This window comes from Palaemon carinicauda, chromosome 26, assembly GCF_036898095.1.
Source record: "Palaemon carinicauda isolate YSFRI2023 chromosome 26, ASM3689809v2, whole genome shotgun sequence".
NCBI classification, from domain to species: Eukaryota; Metazoa; Arthropoda; class Malacostraca; order Decapoda; family Palaemonidae; genus Palaemon; species Palaemon carinicauda.
The window spans coordinates 96,548,825-96,569,310 of record NC_090750.1 but is presented as its reverse complement, the minus strand read 5'-3'; the positions used below and the strand labels follow the sequence as shown (position 1 = coordinate 96,569,310).

At 40.0% G+C, this 20,486-nt stretch overlaps 1 protein-coding gene across 1 annotated transcript in view; it reads right to left on the bottom strand.

Moving 5' to 3' along the window:
- The window catches only part of LOC137619711 (peroxisomal multifunctional enzyme type 2-like), a 218,492-nt gene that overhangs the window by 118,213 nt on the left and 79,793 nt on the right, over window positions 1–20,486 (bottom strand). The window contains 1 exon segment of the mRNA XM_068349998.1: window positions 13,642–13,786. Within this exon segment, the coding sequence (XP_068206099.1) occupies window positions 13,642–13,786 (145 nt within the window).

Sequence of the window (20,486 nt, the reverse complement as noted above, 5' to 3'; positions counted from 1 at the left end):
TTTTATTTTAATTTATTTTTTGTTTGCCAAATCAAGAGTGAGAGAGAGAGAGAGAGAGAGAGAGAGAGAGAGAGAGAGAGAGAGAGAGAGAGAGAGAGAGAGAGAGAGAGAGAGAGAGAGAGAGTGTGTGTGAGTGTGTTTATTTAAGTTTTGTCAGAGAGAGAGAGAGAGAGAGAGAGAGAGAGAGAAAGTGTTTACAGTATTGGCTTTAGTTTTGTCACAGAGAGAGAGAGAGAGAGAGAGAGAGAGAGAGAGAGAGAGAGAGAGAGAGAGAGAGAGAGAGAGAGAGAGAGTTGTTTTAGTATTGTTAAATCGAGACATTTTATTTGCTTTAGCTTTGTCATTAATGAGAGAGAGAGAGAGAGAGAGAGAGAGAGAGAGAGAGAGAGAGAGAGAGAGAGAGAGTGTGTGTGTTTATTTACTTAAGTTTTGTCAAACCGCAAGAGAAAGTGTTTATTTGCTTAGTTTTGTGTGTGAGAGAGAGAGAGAGAGAAAGAAAGAGTGTTTATTTGCTTTAGTTTTGTCAGAGAGAGAGAGAGAGAGAGAATTTCATTTGCTTTAGTTTTGTTAGATCGCGCGTGCGCGAGAGAATATGTGTGTATGTGCGTTTGTGTGTGCGTGTTTTGTGTGTCCGCGGTGCGCGCCGAAGAAAAGGGGTAATTAGCGAATGATTGTTTGAAGTTGGAAAGATTGTTGGTATATTTGAGGTTGTTTGTTTACATTTTTTTAGCTAGGATAGGGTGGTGATGAATGTCTTGGGCGAAAGCATTAGATCTTGGACGATAGAAGGAGTCGGTTCTGCATTTTTTTGTTCTTCGGAAGCCGGCTGTTTAGTGTTTTTATGTTCTGAGTAAGTACTGTTTTTATTCATTTTTGTTAGGCGCGTTCGTGAATGATAGAAAGTTTATTGTTTATCTTTGATTATAGTACGATAGTTTAGTTTAGTTAGGAGTTTTCGTAAGCGTTTTTTTCTTTTTTATTGCAGGCCGCAATTCCTCCTTTAGGCTCCTTGGAGTTTTAGTTTGGCCTGGAAGGTGGTTTGCCAGCCGTGTGCTTGTATGAATAACTTGATGATGACGACCTGGACCGTACAATGAACATAGTTAGACTGCAGATATTTATATAAATAGAGAATTTGAGCGTTGACGACCCGGCTGGAAATAAATGTTTACGATGATGATGACCCCTTTAATGTGATTGGACAGTCGAATTGACTGCAGGGATTTGTGGCAATTGGATACAAGGATTGTTGCCAGTGTGTGGAGTCTGTGGACTACGGTTACCACACAACTTATATATTTAATATTTTGGCGTTCTCGCTTATGTTGATGTTAAATGTGATTTATTTCTGGGTTGTGGTATACGATTGGGTTTAATATTAAGTGATTTATTTTAGTGTGTGGGCAAGTGTTTTTCGGTACTGTGTGTGGGTAAGTGTTTTTCGGTACTGTGTGTGGGTTAGTGTTTTTCGGTACTGTATGTGGACTGACGGTGTTGGGTTTATGTAAAGGATATCTTTTTTTCGATTATTGGTGAGTCCTGTGTACCCACACACACAGCTATAATATATAAATATAAAAGTGCTACAGTGATACCTCGGTAGTCGAACGACTCTATACTCGAACAATTCGGAGTTCGACCAAAATTTTCGAGAAATTTTTGCTGCGGTGCTCGACCAAAAATTCGGTACTCGACCAGCCGAACACGTGACGACCGCATGGGCTTTGTGATGATCGCGCCATCTCGGCCACTCTCGCTTGTTCGGGAAGCATCAGTTCTCTCGAGAGCGTCACTCAGACAACGCGCGATCAGCATTCGTTGTGATTTAGTGATTTTCAGTGCTTTTAATTGCTTTTTTAGCTTTCATAATGAGTCCCAAGAAAGTAATGAGTGTTAAGGGGAAGGAGAAGAGGAAAACAGTGCGAACAACGATCGAGTTGAAGAAGGAAATTATAGCGAAATATGAGAATGGTGTACGAGTGTCCGATTTAGCGGTAGAATACGGAATGGCGAAGTCGACCATTTCTACGTTTTTAAAGCATAAAGAAATGATTAAGAAGGCGAATGTTGCAACGGGAGTTACGGCGGTAACTAAGCAAAGGCCACAAGTGATTGAGGAGATGGAAAAGTTGCTTTTAATATTTATTAAAGAAAAACAGTTGGCCGGGGAAAGTGTTAGTGAAGCGTTCATTTGTGAAAAAGCGTTGCATATCTATGAAGAATTAGTGAAGAAAAGTCCGAGTACCAGTGAAAGTGATTCATTTACATTTAAAGCGAGCAGGGGTTGGTTTGAAAAGTTTCGTAATAGAACAGGTATTCATCGTGTTACTAGGCATGGGGAGGCAGCTAGTTCGGATCAAATTGCAGCCGATAAATACGTGGGGGAATTCGATCGGTACATAAATGAACAAAATTTGATCGCACAACAAGTCTTTAATTGTGATGAGACTGGGTTATTTTGGAAGAAAATGCCAGCCAATACGTACATTACCAAGGACGAGACGAAGATGCCAGGTCACAAGCCAATGAAAGATAGGCTAACATTGTTGCTGTGTGCAAATGCAAGTGGCGATTGCAAGATCAAACCCTTGTTAGTGTACCACTCGGACAACCCCCGGGTGTTCAAACGAAATAATATTTGTAAAAGTGCACTACCAGTTATGTGGCGCTCGAACACTAAATCTTGGGTCACAAGACAATTCTTTACTGAGTGGATAAACGAAGTGTTTGCCCCCCAGGTTAAGGCTTACCTCATTGAAAAGAGCTTGCCAATGAAATGTCTTCTGGTTATGGACAATGCTCCTGCACATCCTCCAGGTCTCGAGGATGACTTGAAAGAAGAATACAGCTTTATCAAAATCAAATTCTTGCCCCCCAATACTACTCCCATACTCCAGCCCATGGACCAACAGGTCATTTCAAACTTCAAAAAACTCTATACCAAGGCCCTTTTCAGAAAGTGTTTTGAAGTGACCAGTGACACGAAGTTGACCCTAAAGGAATTCTGGAAGGAACACTTCAGCATCCTCAACTCTGTTAACATGATTGACCAAGCTTGGCGAGGTGTGACCTATAGGACATTGAACTCTGCCTGGCGTAAGCTGTGGCCATCATGTGTCACAGAGAGGGAGTTTGAAGGTTTCCAACCAGAGGCGGGTCCAAGCACTGCTACCCCTGTAATTTCTGATGACACTGATGTCGTTGAGGAAATTGTTGTCATGGGCAGGAGTTTGGGGCTTGAGGTCGACAAGGATGATATTGATGAGCTTGTAGAAAGCCATTCTACCGAGTTGACTGTGGAGGAATTGTTGCACCTGCAACAACAACAGCAGCAGGATCTGATTGTGGAGCAGGAATCTTCAGAAGAGGATGAGGTAAGGGAGGATGTTCCAAGTTCTCTCATCAATGAAATTTGTTCCAAGTGGGCAGATGTGCAGGCTTTTGCTGAAAAATACCACCCAGAAATTGCAGTAGCAAACCGGGCAGTGCATATGTTTAATGATAGTGTCATGTATCATTTTCGAAGAATACTGCAGAGGAGGAAGAAACAATTAACAATAGACCAGTTTTTCACAAAAGAAAAGAAAGCTGCTACATCAAAGCCTGTTTCTCCTCCAAAGAAGAGACAAAGAAGAGAAGAAACCCCTGAAATAGATCTGCCCACCCTTTCATTGGAGAGAGAAACAACTCCTGAAGGAGAACTACCCCGCCACATCATGGAAGGGGACTCTCCTTCCAAGCAGTAACCTCCCCCTTCCATCCTCTCCACATCCATCCCTGTATGCCATCGAACCGCTGCTCAAAGGTATGTTCACTACAGTACAGAAAATGGTTTAAAATTGTTTTATTTTAGTACAGTAAATGGTTTAAAATTGTTTTATAGGATTTTCTGACCAATTTCATACACATTTAGATAATTATTGTTGTTTAGGTACACGTTTTATTAATATTTTGGGCCTGTTCGAGTGCTTGGGAACGGAATAGAATATATACCATTATTTCTTATGGGGAAAAAAAATTCGGTACTCGAACAAATCGGAGGTCGAACACGGATCTCGAACGGATTATGGTCGAGTACCGAGGTATCACTGTATTTCTGTCTGTTTTTGTGTTAAGTTTGTTTAATGATGTGTGATTTTTGTTTTTTTTTGTTGCAGTAAATATAGTTTTAAGGTTATGTTTTGTTTGTTTTTCCCTTCGAGCAACAGTCCAGTTTGAAGTAAAGTAAGGGGAAAGTTTGTATTGTGGGATATTTTGGAAGAAGAGTGATCAAAGGTGTGGGGTTTGTTTTTGTTGACATCCCGCTACAGTGTCGACTTACAACAGAGACAGGGACCGAGAGATGTGTCGTAAGTTGATTTCATCATATGTCGAACTAAAAAAGTGAAGTTTCCTTAGATTTATTATGATGCGTTAAGATTCGGCAATAATCTCGATCATATTTCATCAATATTTTCTTACTGTCTATCATTATTCCATTTTCTTGTTTCATAGGATATCATATGCTCTATTAATGCAAAGGCTAGCTCGCCTAGGATAAGAAAGATAGCTAGATCCCTTAGGAGAATCCTGGGGAATAACAGGAACCTTCGTCGCTACAGCTGGAGGATTGTTAGAAATTCCCATCGCTTGTTTAAGCGCTTTCACCAGGTCTTGAAACCAAGGTCCATCCTTGGCTAACAAGTTACCTGATGAATTATTCCCCCAGCGAGGGGGTGGGAGGGATGGGGAGAAAGCCTCAACCCTCTCCCATGTCAGCGCTCGCGGGGTGAACAACCGCGAGGTGAACAACCGCGAGGTGAACGACCTTGACGAGAGGTTAGTTGGCAAGGCGAGCCAGCACGCTCGCTCACCTCCACACTTCCTCAACCCAACAATAGCGATCGCTTGAGTGTATAGGAACTTCGTTCACTTGACGAGAATCAGGTTTCCTCGCTTTCGGCGGATATGCTCTCCTATCCTTCTCGCTAAAATAAAAGGCACGCCACAACGCATGAAGCTTCTCCGTCTTCAGCGACTGTAAAAGAGACAGGAAGGTGTCGACTTACAACAGAGACAGGGACCGAGAGATGTGTCGTAAGTCGATTTCATCATATGTCGAACTAAAAAAGTGAAGTTTCCTTAGATTTATTATGATGCGTTAAGATTCGGCAATAATCTCGATCATAATTCATCAATATTTTCTTACTGTCTATCATTATTCTATTTTCTTGTTTCATAGGATATCATATGCTCTATTAATGCAATTTTGTAATGTATTCTATTTTCCAATTTTGGAAGCAATTTACCAATCGAGAAGTACTTAAAATTTTGTTTAACTTTGGTTATGATTAGCTGATCTGAAAGTGCCTCTACCTACCGTATCAAATTATGGAGTACATACGTATGGCATATATTTATTTTATACATATAATTTCTTAACATATTAGAAATATTTTCATGATGAATATTACATCATCATCAATACGTTAAAGGAAATCAGTTTCCATACAGTTCGTCTTATTATTAGGTATAATGCGAAATCGTTTGAGCTCTTTCTCTGTGCGCGTGTACGCGCTCGCTCTCACAATCGCATCCAGGTAGTTCATTTTTAAAGCTTCATACAGTATTCAATTTTTAGTTCAATATTAAGCCTTCATATTTCATTTAGACATCATTGTGTTTAATTATGGTTTATTAAAGGACGTTTAGATTTTATTTTTCAATTTCTTGATCATATCAATAATCAACAAATACTTTTGATTTACTTTCGGTTGGCATCAGCTGATCTCAAGGTCACGCTGCCGTATTAAGATTATGCTCACATATAGTACGAATAACACTAATTTATATAATTTTCTTGACATTCGAAATCTATTCATAATGAATATTACAACAGCGCCAATATGTTATAGGGTCGGTCGGGGGGGTGTCTCTCTCTCTCTCTCTCTCTCTCTCTCTCTCTCTCTCTCTCTCTCTCTCTCTCTCTCTCTCTCTCTCTCTCTGTATTTTTTTTTTTAAATTCAGGTAAATCTTCATATTTCTTTGAAAAATATTAAAAAAATCTTTATATCATTATTTGATGTTTCGATTATGGGAATAGTAACGCATCGGAAGGAAATCACTTGATTCGCCTGTCGCCTTCCGCCAGAAATATGAAATCAGACTTTTTTTCTTAAATTTACAGTAAGTTGTACTAATCTCATAACTAATGATACGGACCGCTAAAACACTTGATATCGTTACTCGGTGTTTCGATGATGGGAATGCTGTAATAGGATTATTCAGTAACACAATGAAAGGAAATCATTCAGTTTATCAGCGCGCTTCCGCCAGATACATGACATCACAAGACACATGACAAACTCTACGAAGAATGACTTGCAAAATATGTAAATTCATTTTTTTTTTCTTGCAAGAAATGAAAAGAAAATACTAACTTACCAACAAAAGTATTTCATTTTTATAATGTAAAAGGAAATATAGAATTTTCAAGAAAATATTTGTCCTTTTAGTATACTTTCTTTAGATAAATATTGATCTATTATCAAATATTAAATAAAATAGCGTAGAATCAAATTTACGCTACGTAGTACTCATGACAACTGATACAGACCCACAAAATACTTTGCATCGTTACTTAATATTTCGATAATGGGAATACTAATATTAATCGTTAGCCTATTGGAAGGAAATCACTGTATTGCCCGGTCGCTTTCCGCCGGTAATATGACATCTCCAGACATATAATATGAACTCGACAGATATTACAGCTTTTCTTAATGTATTTTTTACTGAAAATAGATATTGTATATCAACAATAAAAGAAAATAATCATTTACCAAGATAAATCAGTTTATTTTTATACATAAAAATAGATTATTTTCAAGGAAATATTCATCCTATTTCCGATAGACTTGTGACATCATCACCCTGAAAAAATTGTTGTAAAGTCGAATCGTCATAAGTCACATAGGTCGTAAGTTGAGCACTACCTGTACTGTCCGAGAGTGTCAAGAAGCAGAGCTCTCTTACTCAACTATTCTCCGGAAGGAACAAGGCGAGGTGCTTTCCTTAACCTAAGAGGTGAAGAAAGACCTCTCCGTCCAATAATAAAAAGCCATTCTAAAATCTTTAAAACTAGAGGGTTATTAGAATTAAAAACTTCCATAGCTTGAAGGACACTCCTTGCATCACTAAAAATTGTAAAATTACCCTCCTTCTCCAATGCTATTTTCTCAATAGCGGTTAATATGCCATACAGTTCGGCAGTAAATATGGAAGCGGTCAGAGGAAGTGCACCTCTACAATTAAAACCATTACTATGTACTCCAAATCCAACGCCAGCATCAGATTTGGAGCCATCAGTATAGATAAAAGTTGATCCTCTATGTTCTTTAACATGTTCATTAAAAAGAGACCTGGCTTCTAGGTCTGACATATTCTTCTTACCTCCAATAAAATATTTACAAAAAGATATCTCTGGTAACTTCCATGGAGGCGTTGATGATACCTTGAATGGAAGTACCTTATTTCTAATTATATCCAGACTATTTAATAATCGTTTCACCCGAAAGCCATAAGGTTGAGGAGATTTTGGGTGCAACTCAAAGTATGATGCGTGTCTTATAAGGCTTGCAGTCTGGAATGCTAGAGTTAGGGAGTCTTTGCAATCTAAACCAATACCGAATAATGGAAGACATTCGGTAAAGGTCTAGAGGTAACTCTCCACCATCAACAAGGAGACTTGGGATAGGCGAGGTTTTAAAAGCTCCAGTAGACAATCTAATACCTGCATGATGTATCGAGTCTAATATTTTTAACCGGCTTGGGGTGGCTGAAGAATATATTTCACAACCATAACTAATTCTGGAAAAATCAAGGTCTTGTATAATTTTAAAATAGTATTGCTGTCTGCCCCCATGATGTATGGGACAATACTTTTAATATATTCAGAGCTTCAACACATTTAGCTTTCAACGCTTTTAAGTGAGAAACCCATGTAAGCCTACAATCAAATATCAAACCTAAAAATTTAGCTTCTCTTGCACATGGTATCCGTTGGCCTTTAATGTATATATCCGGGTCTGGATGTACTCCCCGGATACAACAAAAATGGACAATGGTAGTTTTACTTGTCGAGAACTTAAATCCATTCATGTCAGCCCACTGGATAATTTTATCAATAGAGAGTTGGATTTTTCTCTCAACCATTGCCATTCTAGTGCCAGCAAATGATATTGAGAGATCATCCACAAATAATGTTGAGAGAACATCCTGGGGAATGGCTGAGGATATCCCATTAATTGCTAGTGCAAAAAGGGTTACACTCAGCACACTACCCTGAGGAACTCCTTCTTCCTGGCACTTACTCTCTGATAGAGTTTCCCCCACTCTCACTTGAAAAACTCTACGTGAAAGAAATGCCTGAATAAATAGTGGCAGCTCTCCTCTCAATCCCAATTCATGAATGGTTTTAAGTATACCATATCTCCATGTGGTATCATATGCCTTTTCAAGGTCAAAAAATACTGTCACATGGTGCTGTTTGGAAGCAAAGGCTTCACAAATAGAAGACTCAAGTCGTATCAACACATCAGTCGTTGAGTGCATTTTTCGGAATCCACATTGAATCGGTGATAAAATACCTTTCTTTTCAAGGTACCACATCAGCCTTGCATTGACCAACTTCTCCATGATCTTACATAAACACGAAGTCAATGCAATAGGTCGATAGCTTGCTGCTAAAAACTTGTCCTTACCAGGTTTTAAAAAGGCTAAAATAATGGCTAGTTCCCAAACACTTGGGTAACTATGATCATGCCATATTCTATTAATAATACTTAAAATAAATAACTTTGTATTAAAATGTACATGTTTAACCATTGCATATGGAATTCCATCGGGTCCAGGAGCTGTATCGTTGCAAGTAGCGAGTGCGGAATCAAGTTCTCTTTCAGTAAAAGTTGAATTATACGATTCTTCCCTTCCAGTTGCAAAATTTAAAATTTTCTTTTCTTCAATGCTCCTGTACTGGTGACCAGGAGCTGCTACACTCTTGCACGATACATTTGAAAAATGGTCAGCCAGGGCATTACTAACTTCATTTCCTTCAGTCACAAACTGACCATTCACTTTCAACACTGGTGGTGGGTTCGGGGTAAATTTGCCTGCAATTTTTTTTATTTTTCTCCATACAGAAGATGGTGGTGTTCTACTACTAATGGAGGAAACAAAAGCCACCCAAGATTGGCGTCTAGCTTCTTTCATGGCACGATGGAACTGTGCTCTAGACTTTTTGTATGATATCAAATTTTCATCAGTACGGCATCTACGCAATCTAGTTAGAGATTTTCTGGTGGCTCTGTGCAAGGCTGTTAATTCTGAGGACCACCACGGGACTGGTCGTCTTTTGAATAATCCTGTGGTTTTGGGAATCGAATTGATTCCTGCTGTATGAAGAGTTCCATTCAGTAGGTCTATGGCATCATCAATACTTTCAAACTGTTCTGCTCTCCCTTCGATTTCACTTAGCTCAGAAAATTTGACCCAGTCTGCCATGTCTAGATTCCAACGTGGCGATCTTTGCAAAGGCGGACCCTTGTTGGTGTTTATAATGATTGGTGCATGATCACTAGTATGCCAATCATCTAATGTCCTCCAATCAAAATCAAGAAGGCAGTTAGAGCTTGCAATTGAAAGGTCAATGCATGACAAAGTACCTGTCTGAACATGGAAGTGCGTGGGCTCTCCTGTATTAAGGAGACCCACATCCTCATTCTCCACAATTGACGAGATAATATTGCCCCTTGTGTTGGCCAAAACATCACCCCATAAAGGATGTCTACCATTCATATCTCCCAGTAAGAGAAAAGGTTGAGGGAGTTGTTGAATGACTTCTGCTAAATCATCATATAAAATATTATCATTTGGAGGTAAGTACAGAGAGCATATTGTATATTTTCTCCCTATATCAATTTGTACAACAACTGCCTGCAGGGTTGTACGTATAGACATGGGTATTTGGGGAACATCTCGACGAATGTACACGAGACTTCCGCCATGGCTCCCTGCTTGTTGATTATATGGTGTTCTATAGCTAACATACTCTCGAGGACTAGGAGTGTTAGAATCAAGCATACTTTCCTGTAGACATACAATTATGGGGGAATGCTCATGAATTAGGAGCCTAAGTTCTTCATATTTCGCCCTCAAACCCTGACAGTTCCATTGCAAAATGGAGGAGAAAACTATGGATTATTTCTGGAAGACATCTTGGATGAGATCTTCCCATTAGCAGTTTTTAATTTAACATTATTACCAGTAGGTTTCTTCAGAGGTGGTCTTGTTATGTTGGGTTTTACATTTGTGTTTTTCTTTGTATTCTTTTTATCTATTTGTTGAGGTGGATGGTGGACCTCAACTTGAATTTCTGATTTATTCAGTTCATCTTCTGGTTCATTAGAAACATCAACAGACAAAACATCAAATTTATTTGATGTCATAACCTTAACGTTTCTAATGGAGGGTGGAGAGAGAGATGGAGGTGTCTCTCTTTTACGATTAATAGATGGTGGGATTCGAGGTTTTTGCACCTTTCCCACAACAGGTGCATCAGGTAAGTTAGTCTCAAGTGGAACCTCCATCAGATCAGGCAAGGACATGGCCCGAGAGAGGTTTGTATTATTTTTTGTAATGGCGACTGAAGGCTGTACAGCAATGGGCAATGACCTAGTGTTAATACACCGTGGTAAAGCCTCAGGAGGTAATATGGTTACCTCGTTATTTGACATTTTGTCAGATAGTATACTTTTTTTTGAGCTATTGGCAGCGCTAGGTTGGTTTGATTTTAATGCCTTAGCATATGTATTTGATTTATTTAATAGTCTTTTGGCAGGGGTCACACTTATATGTTCTAAGTTTGATTTGTTGAGGGCAGCTTCCTCCAACTTATATAGCTCGCAGCTCTTGTCTGTGGATTTGTGATTCGAGCTGCAATTTAAACACCTGGCTCCAAGTGCACACTCTCCATGGTAAGATTTGGAGCAAATACCACACATCTTCTCATTTTTGCAAACTTTGGACGGGTGCCCAAATCTAAAACAATTAAAGCATTGCAATGGCTTCTGCTTGAAGGGTCTTACTTTAATCCTTTCGTTCTTGATAATAATATGAAAAGGTACATCAGCATCCTGGAACGTAAGGATTATCATTGATGTACCTGGGACTTTATGAACTTTCCATACATTTAATGGACACATGGCCAGTATCTCCTCCTCTGTAAAATCATATAGATCTCTGTTAAAAACTACGCCCCTTCCGTAGCTAAAATTTAGGTGGGGTTTGACATCTAACTTAATGTCATCATTACTTATTTTCATATTGGACAATATTACCGACTGTGTACTGGATTTGGCATGGATAAGGAAACTATTTTTTCCGAAACGAGATATATCGCCTGGTGCAATAGTTCCTACTTTTTTCTGAATCAATTTGCATATTTTAAAATAATTCCCTGTAACCCCCTTTGATTCAGCTATAAGCCACATCGGTGGTTTTGGATTTCTCTGGGAGGGCACGACTAAATCTGCGTCTTTTTCCAACCAATCGGCAGGCCTGTACACATACAAATCTTTTGGTACCTTATCGCAGAGAGCAGCCGCGACATTCAAGTTATTAATTTTAATATTATTCAAGTTACTTATTGCACTAAATGCTTCGTCATAACTACTATAAGATATCCATGAATCCCAAGTTTCAGCTTCAAGTTTCATCCTTATTTCTTTTATGCATCCATGGCATTCAAATGCTTCACATAGATCATCATAATTTGTCTCTATTGAAATTTGTGTAACATGGAGGATTCGAAGTTTCCTCGTGTTACCCAAATTACTCGATTTAGAAATATCAGTAGAATGGTCCTTTCCCGTTCCGAGGTCATCAACAGAGCTTTCCCTTATCACATTAGCAGAGGTTGTCAACAGTGCCGGGGGAGAGTCAGCGTATCCAGGGGATGGGGGTTCGTTCCTTTAAGAATCCATTAGACGAAAGAGAGAGAAAAGGGTTAGTTTGATGTACCTGCTCGAGAATGTTAGGCCATCACACGTCGGAAAGGAAATTTGCACTCTCCACTATCGGCACAATGAGGGTATACTTCCCAGATGGTCCACTCCATACCCTACCCGAAGGATAGCATCAAAACAGATATAGAGGCACAGGTGTAAGCTGAACCTGCCTGTTAGGACTGAGACCAAGAAATTATGCAATCATCCTCCCCATATCTATAATGACGGGCTTCCGGCCAAAAGCCGAGAGTCCTACCCCAAGCATTGGATCCCCCTGGATTCCGAAGACCCAACACTTGAGAATAGTTCCGCCAAAAAGGTCCAAACCATCTTCGGGATGGCTGAAATCATCCAATACTCTCACATATAGCTTTGAATGCAAACACCTCCCAACCGTGATACCTCCTCCCAATCATCAAAGCAGGCAGCAATAAAGGATGTATGAACATCTCCGCTGGGGCTACAATGGATGTAAAAATATCCAAGCCATAGGAGAAAAAAAAAAAAAAAATAAATAAATAATAAATATATATGTACATAATATATACACACATATAATGAGGGAAATTTTTCTTATAGAGTTTAGAAAGCAAGACTAAAGAAAGTTTATGAAATTAGGATAAGGTCGAAGTAATATTGAGAAAAAGAAAAAGGTGAAAGAGAAATTTAGATTCAAACTGGGGGAGCAATTTCCCCAAGTTCGAGAGCCCTCTTGCCCGTCACCAAGTTTCAGCACGGGAATGAAATGTGGGGAGATCGAACCGGAGGAGAAAGAAGTTGGGTCTCTTCCCCTTCGAGGCTGACCCCAAAGGAGAAGAATCCCTTTTAGACTTCTTCTTCCACCAACCAAACCTCACCCACTGGGAGGGCGACTACTCCCAACACACACTACAAAGAGACTCCTTTGAACACGAGTGACCTCGGCTCAAAGAGCAAAGACCGTGAGGATCTGTCTCCTCCGAGGACACGAAGGTGCACAACGGTGGCCTTCACGGCTTGGACAAACTCGCATGGTTGGACCTCACGGGCAGGCACACCTTCAAAGTAAAAGAAAAAGAAATTAGTTCCAGTCTGTAAGAAAAAAATATTTGAGATAACGGGAGAGTGAGACGGGTCTACACTCTACCGAGCCGAAATAAAAAGTGACTGTTAGTCACCAGTGTTGGTGGGAGCGGTGGGTAAACACACCTGCACTACCCCTGCTAACTAGAGGTGGGTAGTTAATCCCTATTTAACTTCAGTTTCAACCAGTTTTCAGCTCCGCTGAAACAACAATGCTACATTAAAGAGCGGAAGGTTTGTGTCTTGCGTCGGGACAAATACAAATTAAAAAAAGTAAAAAAAATCATATGAATAAAAAGTTTAAAAAATATTAAGCTATGTTCAGTTAACTTAATCTTAAGTTTAAGTGTTACACTGTGTAAAGAACAGTAAACCTCCTCCTCCTCCTCCTTGAATAAACATTGGTTGGAAAACCTTATACTGTACTGAAAATTAAAGCTAATTCTCTTGACCATTAACTCAAAGTCAAACTTTACATTACTATGAGGCCTTAAACATAGGCGTACCACTTACAACCTAAAATAATGTATCTAACCTGTAATTAGACTGCCCAAAATTTCCATAAATCCCAGAAGTAGAAGCAGTCATGATGATGCGTCCAAAATTCTGTTTCTTCATTATTGGAAAAGCTGCTCTTGTTACCAAAAATGAACCTCGCAAATGTACTCGATGAACCAAATCTAGAAAATTCAAAGGAAGTTGAGTATAAACAAATAAAGATCAAAAGAACTCAGGATATAGAGAATTTCATAATAAAATTTGTTTCTATACAGTATTCACCCGATGTTTATTCAATTTCTCTCTGAAAACTTGACTACGTCAACTTATACCCCTTAAAACTGAAAAACTTAGTTTCTTTTTTTTAAACAGACATAGACCTCTAGTAAAGTAATGACACAATCTAGCAGTTAATGGCAATTAACCAATGCAATGCTGTCCCAAGTGAAGAGAAATGGTCAGAATAATACGCAGAGAAGAAGAAGGACGCTGATCGTCAATCCATAAGAGCAGTGTTGCAGAGACCTCGGACACTATCAGAGTCCTTTATCTTTGGTCTCGAAGTCAAAATTATTCCTTGATGCCATAAGTCAGTGGGGAGGAGGGTGGACATGTATATGAACATAAGGAATGAATAGAAATAAATTTTATAATTAAAATTCTATACATTTCTATGAACCTCCCCAAGGTTCACATTGCTGACTCCCATACTCCCTCTGATAGAGGTGGATCCACAATGAAGGGAAGCGATAGGTCATTTTTAGCTTTTATATAACAAATTGAATTAACATTTTAGACTCATCAATAAGTGTAGTTGTTTTATAACAAACCTTTTCACACTATATTTTGAAATATGAAACCCCGAATTGTTTCCTTAAATATTACCTAACCCTAATTACCTATTTACATATACATCAACATCACGTACAGTAACAATCTGTAAGATCCATAATCAAGGGTAACAACACAAGAAAGACTGTAATTCAGGATTAAATCGGCAATGATCCATCTAGTAGGGCAAAAAGCTTATGTTTAGTACTAAGCAAAAATTTGAGATATCAGCCTTACTCTGCATTTGGGATCATTTATAAAAGGACCAAAATTAACAATGTACAGTACAATAAGAAATTTATTTAGCTTCAATAATTAGTTTATCTAAAAGACTAATGTAATTTAACATCATATTTTTAAAAATCTGTATTAAAAACTTTACTAAACTTTTTCGTTAGACTACTTATTGTGTCCGGAAACTGATACACAGAAACTGATGTGTATGAAACAGAGAGGCTCGTTCTATCAAGTGAGGTACAGTACTAAACATTTGGAATAAAATATATTCTTCCTAACTATGCAAAACTGAAGCTCTTTACATAGGAGTATTATTTCGGCAATAGCTGAAACCAGCCGTTAAAGCTTTTGCAAGGTGTAACTACCCTCCGCTAGTTAGCGGAGGGGGGTAGTTAGCATCCACCCTGCTCACACAAACATTAGTAAACAGTTGTCACTTTGCAATTGCAGCAGAACTACTGGGGGAAGATGATGGCAGGACCAGTACGGTTTGTGTAAAGAACTTCAGGTTTGTATGGTTACGAAAAATACAAATTAATCCCAAGTTTTCACTTGTTCTGGCACTAGATACTAATCTTACATTTTCTACATAGGAGACTTACACCATAGTGAGTGGAAATCTTGAAACCAACTGGCTGGACACCAGGGTGACACTGTGCTTTGCAAGAGCTGTTTAGAGGGCACTCTTGACACCTCATGATCCTTACAGGATGACAGCCTGGGCAACTGGTGCTTGCATAAAATTTAGCAATGTGACTTTCCCGGTAAGCGTAAATTTTGAGCCAAGCTCCTCCTTTCACTTAGACATTGCCTGACTCCAACTCGCTTGGAGAACGAGGACATAAATAACGGATTTTGAAGCGAAGCGAAATCTATTTTTGGGTGAGATGGCCACGTCATCCTGATGTAAGGTTCCTTTAGGTAGCTTTCTAAGGGATATTTGGCTACAGTGATATTCCCAGAGAATTGACCTTAGGTCTCCAGAATTCTAACTCCTGGCGCGAATATCCTTAAAATTTTTCTTAAGGATATCGCATAATATCAGGGGACATATACCTTGATACGACACATGGCAATCTTCAACCCAAATAGCATTTTCGCTTCGAGGGGGAAGAGTGGCGAAACTGAAGGGAAGCCGTTATCAATGTTACCCTTCCTCCAATACTATTACAAGGCTCCAAGATGACACTCATTCTTTGTAGCATTGAGCATGGTGCTACAGATATAGTAGTTTTGGGAGGGATCTTGCGTAAGCCTTCCCTATAGAAAAGGAGGGCGGGTCCATCAGGACGACATGGCCATCTCACCCAAAAATAGATTTTTCGCTTCGCTTCAAAATCTGTTTTTTGGGGCTCAAACCATGTCGTCCTGATGGAAGTTTACCAGAGAATTACTTGAAAGTACTGTATCTGTGGATTTGTATAAGTGCCTTAACCTTGGGACAATTTTTATATGGTCATCCGGACCATTGAGAAATATGACGTTACCATTATACGTCATTACCACTAATCATAGAACAATGTTAGGGCTTCCTGCCCCCTGCAGGGAAGTGTCGTGCTAGACAGTAAAAATGGTCTCAAGGTTTGTATATATTGTAGGAACAAATATAGTTATCAACTAGATCTATTTGTTTCTATTCATACAATAAAATAAGGTTTACTTGTGTAAATAAGTAAAAGAACTCTGGCTACATTTATTGTGCTATTTGCATGGCGAAATAAGACGCAATTACACTCTCTTTAATCATTTATTTAGGCTAAATGAGTAAATGGGATAACAAGTGTAAAAATGTAGAAGAGAATTATACATACAACATGAACAGATAAAGTTTTTCTACCTGAAAGGGAAGAAAAGGATTAATGCCACTATAAAATTGAAAATTTTGATAAAAACTTTTCAATATAATTTTCTGTAAATGTTGAGGTGCCAGTGATGGGAGATGAGAATGAGAGAGAGAGATTACAATAGAGGAAGTGAGGAGAGCACTAGATGAAACGAGAGTAGGAAAAGCATCTGGTATGGATGGTGTGAAAGCCGAGATATTGAAGGAAGGGGGTGTGACTGTACTTGAATGGTTGGTGAGATTGTTTAATGTGTGTTTTGTGTTGTCAATGGTACCAGTAGATTGGGTTTGTGCATGTATTGTACCACTATATAAGGGTAAGGGAGATGTGCATGAGTGTTGTAATTCAAGAGGTATTAGTTTGTTGAGTGTAGTTGGAAAAGTGTATGGTAGAGTAATGATTAATAGGATTAAGGATAAAACAGAGAATGCAATCTTGGAAGTACAGGGTGGTTTTAGAAGAGGTAGGGGTTGTATGAATCAGATTTTTACAGTTAGGCAGATATGCGAGAAATATTTAGCAAAAGGTAAGGAGGTGTATGTTGCGTTTATGGATCTGGAGAAAGCATATGATAGAGTTGATAGGGAAGCAATGTGGAATGTGATGAGGTTATATGGAGTTGGTGGAAGGTTGTTGCAAGTAGTGAAAAGTTTCTACAAAGGTAGTAAAGCATGTGTTAGAATAGGAAATGAAGTGAGCGATTGGTTTCCGGTGAGAGTGGGGCTGAGACAGGGATGTGTGATGTCGCCGTGGTTGTTTAACTTGTATGTTGATGGAGTGGTGAGAGAGGTGAATGCTCGAGTGCTTGGACGAGGATTAAAACTGGTAGACGAAAATGATCATGAATGGGAGGTAAATCAGTTGTTGTTTGCGGATGATACTGTACTGGTAGCAGACACAGAAGAGAAGCTTGACCGACTAATGGCAGAATTTGGAAGGGTGTGTGAGAGAAGGAAGTTGAGAGTTAATGTGGGTAAGAGTAAGGTTATGAGATGTACGAGAAGGGAAGGTGGTGCAAGGTTGAATGTCATGTTGAATGGAGAGATACTTGAGGAGGTGGATCAGTTTAAGTACTTGGGGTCTGTGGTTGCAGCAAATGGTGGAGTGGAAGCAGATGTACGTCAGAGAGTGAATGAAGGATGCAAAGTGTTGGGGGCAGTTAAGGGAGTAGTAAAAAATAGAGGGTTGGGCATGATGTAAAGAGAGTTCTATATGAGAAAGTGATTGTACCAACTGTGATGTATGGATCGGAGTTGTGGGGAATGAAAGTGATGGAGAGACAGAAATTGAATGTGTTTGAGATGAAGTGTCTAAGGAGTATGACTGGTGTATCTCGAGTAGATAGGGTTAGTTACGAAGTGGTGAGGGTGAGAACGGGTGTAAAAATGAGTTAGCGGCTAGAGTGGATATGAATGTGTTGAGGTGGTTTGGCCATGTTGAGAGAATGGAAAATGGCTGTCTGCTAAAGAAGGTGATGAATGCAAGAGTTGATGGGAGAAGTACAAGAGGAAGGCCAAGGTTTGGGTGGATGGATGGTGTGAAGAAAGCTCTGGGTGATAGGAGGATAGATGTGAGAGAGGCAAGAGAGCGTGCTAGAAATAGGAATGAATGGCGAGCGATTGTGACGCAGTTCCGGTAGGCCCTGCTGCTTCCTCCGGTGCCTTAGATGACCGCAGAGGTAGCAGCAGTAGGGGATTCAGCATTATGAAGCTTCATCTGTGGTGGATAATGTGGGAGGTTGGGCTGTGGCACCCTAGCAGTACCAGCTGAACTCAGCTGAGTCCCTGGTTAGGCTGGAGGAATGTAGAGAGTAGTCCCCTTTTTGTTTTGTTTCTTTATTGATGTCGGCTACCCCCCAAAATTGGGGGAAGTGCCTTTGGTATATGGATGGATGGTAAATGTTGGATACTATCAACACTGTGTACAATGTACACACGGCACAAGTGTCATTGTATAATTCTGCACCTGAAATTTTGAACAGTCTTAGTGTCAACATGGTGACACCCACATAAAATATATTGCACTGGAAGGTGTCAACACCTTTTCACCCTAATCGATAGTCCCAATCAATTAATTGTTCATCGCAGCACTAAACGACAGGTTTTACTACACTACCTGCCGCCACCACGTAATGCTTAAGTTCGTGCACTTGCTTCGCATAATGTTTGTAAAACACTCTGGATGACTTCCATCCAGTATATGAGCGAAGACGCTCGAAGTCCATATGCTGAAAAAAGTTCAGTGAGGAAGCAATTTTTCTTGGATCATGACCTGCGGGTGTACTGTCAGGATCCGCTCTGCGAATGAAGTAGGTGATCTTCGCCCTTAGTTGTTTTAGGGATAAGTTCGATCCCAAGGTTTCTCCTTTGAAGAGCTGTCCTCCCCTGAAGTCTGAAGTTCTTCGAAGATAGACCTTTACACATTCTACTGGACACAGAGAGACATCTTCCTTCAGAGGGCAGATTCTCCAGGGACCCCATCTCTTTGTGGGTAGCTCGTTCTTGGCGAGAAACGTAGGATCAGGAAAGAGATTCAGTTCTTCCGCTTCTGTAAACTGAATGTGGCCCTCGTCTCTAGATAGGGCTACTATTTCACTAACTCTAGCCCCTGAGGCTATAGAGAACAGGAAAATAACTTTTGGGGTTAGATCCTTACGAGAACTATCTTCATTGTTCAAGGTTGAAGCATAGTGTAGGACCTTGTCCAAGGACCATGAATGGGCTTTGGAGGGGCTGCAGGTCTAAGTCTAGCGCATGCCTTCGGGATCTTGTTAAAGATTTCGTTCGTCAGGTCCACTTGGAATGCGTATAGAAGAGGTCAAGTCAAGGCTGACTTACACGTAGTTATCGTGTTGGCAGCCAGGCCTTGTTCATGAAGGTGGATGAAGAAGGACAGACAGAAATCTATTGAGATTTCTTTCGGTCTTTTTGCTTTAACGAAAGCAACCCACTTTTTCCAAGACGATTCATATTGTCTTCTTGTTGACTTGGACTTGTATTCTTCTAAGAAGTCTATACTGCCTTTTGAGATCCCAAATCTTTTCTTAACCGCTAAGGCGAGAAAACCATGAGATGAAGGTTTTGGGGTCTCTGTGATGAAGCGAAGACAGTCGACTTCTGAATCTGTTGAGATAGTGCTGGGTTCGGTAGAGGGACCAGCCTCAGCTTCAGTTCCATTATCAGACGGAACTAGTTGCTCTTGGGCCACTTGAGAGCCACTAGAGCTGCCGTTCCTCGGAAGGATCTCAGCCTGTTGAGGACCTTCAGCAGGAGATTGGTCGGAGGGAACAGGTAAATCCTGGTCCATCTGTTCCAATCGAAGGACATGGCGTCCGTCGCCTGGCTAGGGGGTCCTCGTATGGGGCTACATATCGAGTTAGTTTCTTGTTGTCGCTCATCGCGAAGAGGTCAATCTGCAGTTCCGGGACTTGTTGCAAGATGAAGGAGAATGAGTCTGCGTCTAGGGACCATTCTGACTCTATCGGCTTGAGCGTGGATAGAGCGTCCGCCATCACATTGCGGAACCCTTGAAGGTGAACTGCTGATAAGTGCCATCTCTTCTTTTTTGCTAAAGGAAAGATGGCTAATATCACATGGTTGATATGGGGCGATCTCGAGCCTTGTCGGTTCAGACATCTCATTATCACTTCGCTGTCCAAGATCAGCCTGATGTGGGCTGATCTGCGAGGGGAAAGTTTTTTCAATGTCAAGAGGACTGCCATGGCCTCCAAAATGTTGATGTGAAAGGTCTTGAATAGAGAAGACCAAGTCCTTTGGACTTTCTTCTGATGGGAGTGACCTCCCCATCCCTTCGACGATTCATATTGTCTTTTGGTTGACTTTGACTTGTAGTCTTCTAAGAAGTCTATACTGCCTTTTGAGATCCCAAATCTTTTCTTGACCGCTAAGGCGAGAAAATCATGAGATGAAGGTTTTGGGTTCTCTGTGATGAAGCGAAGACAGTCGACTTC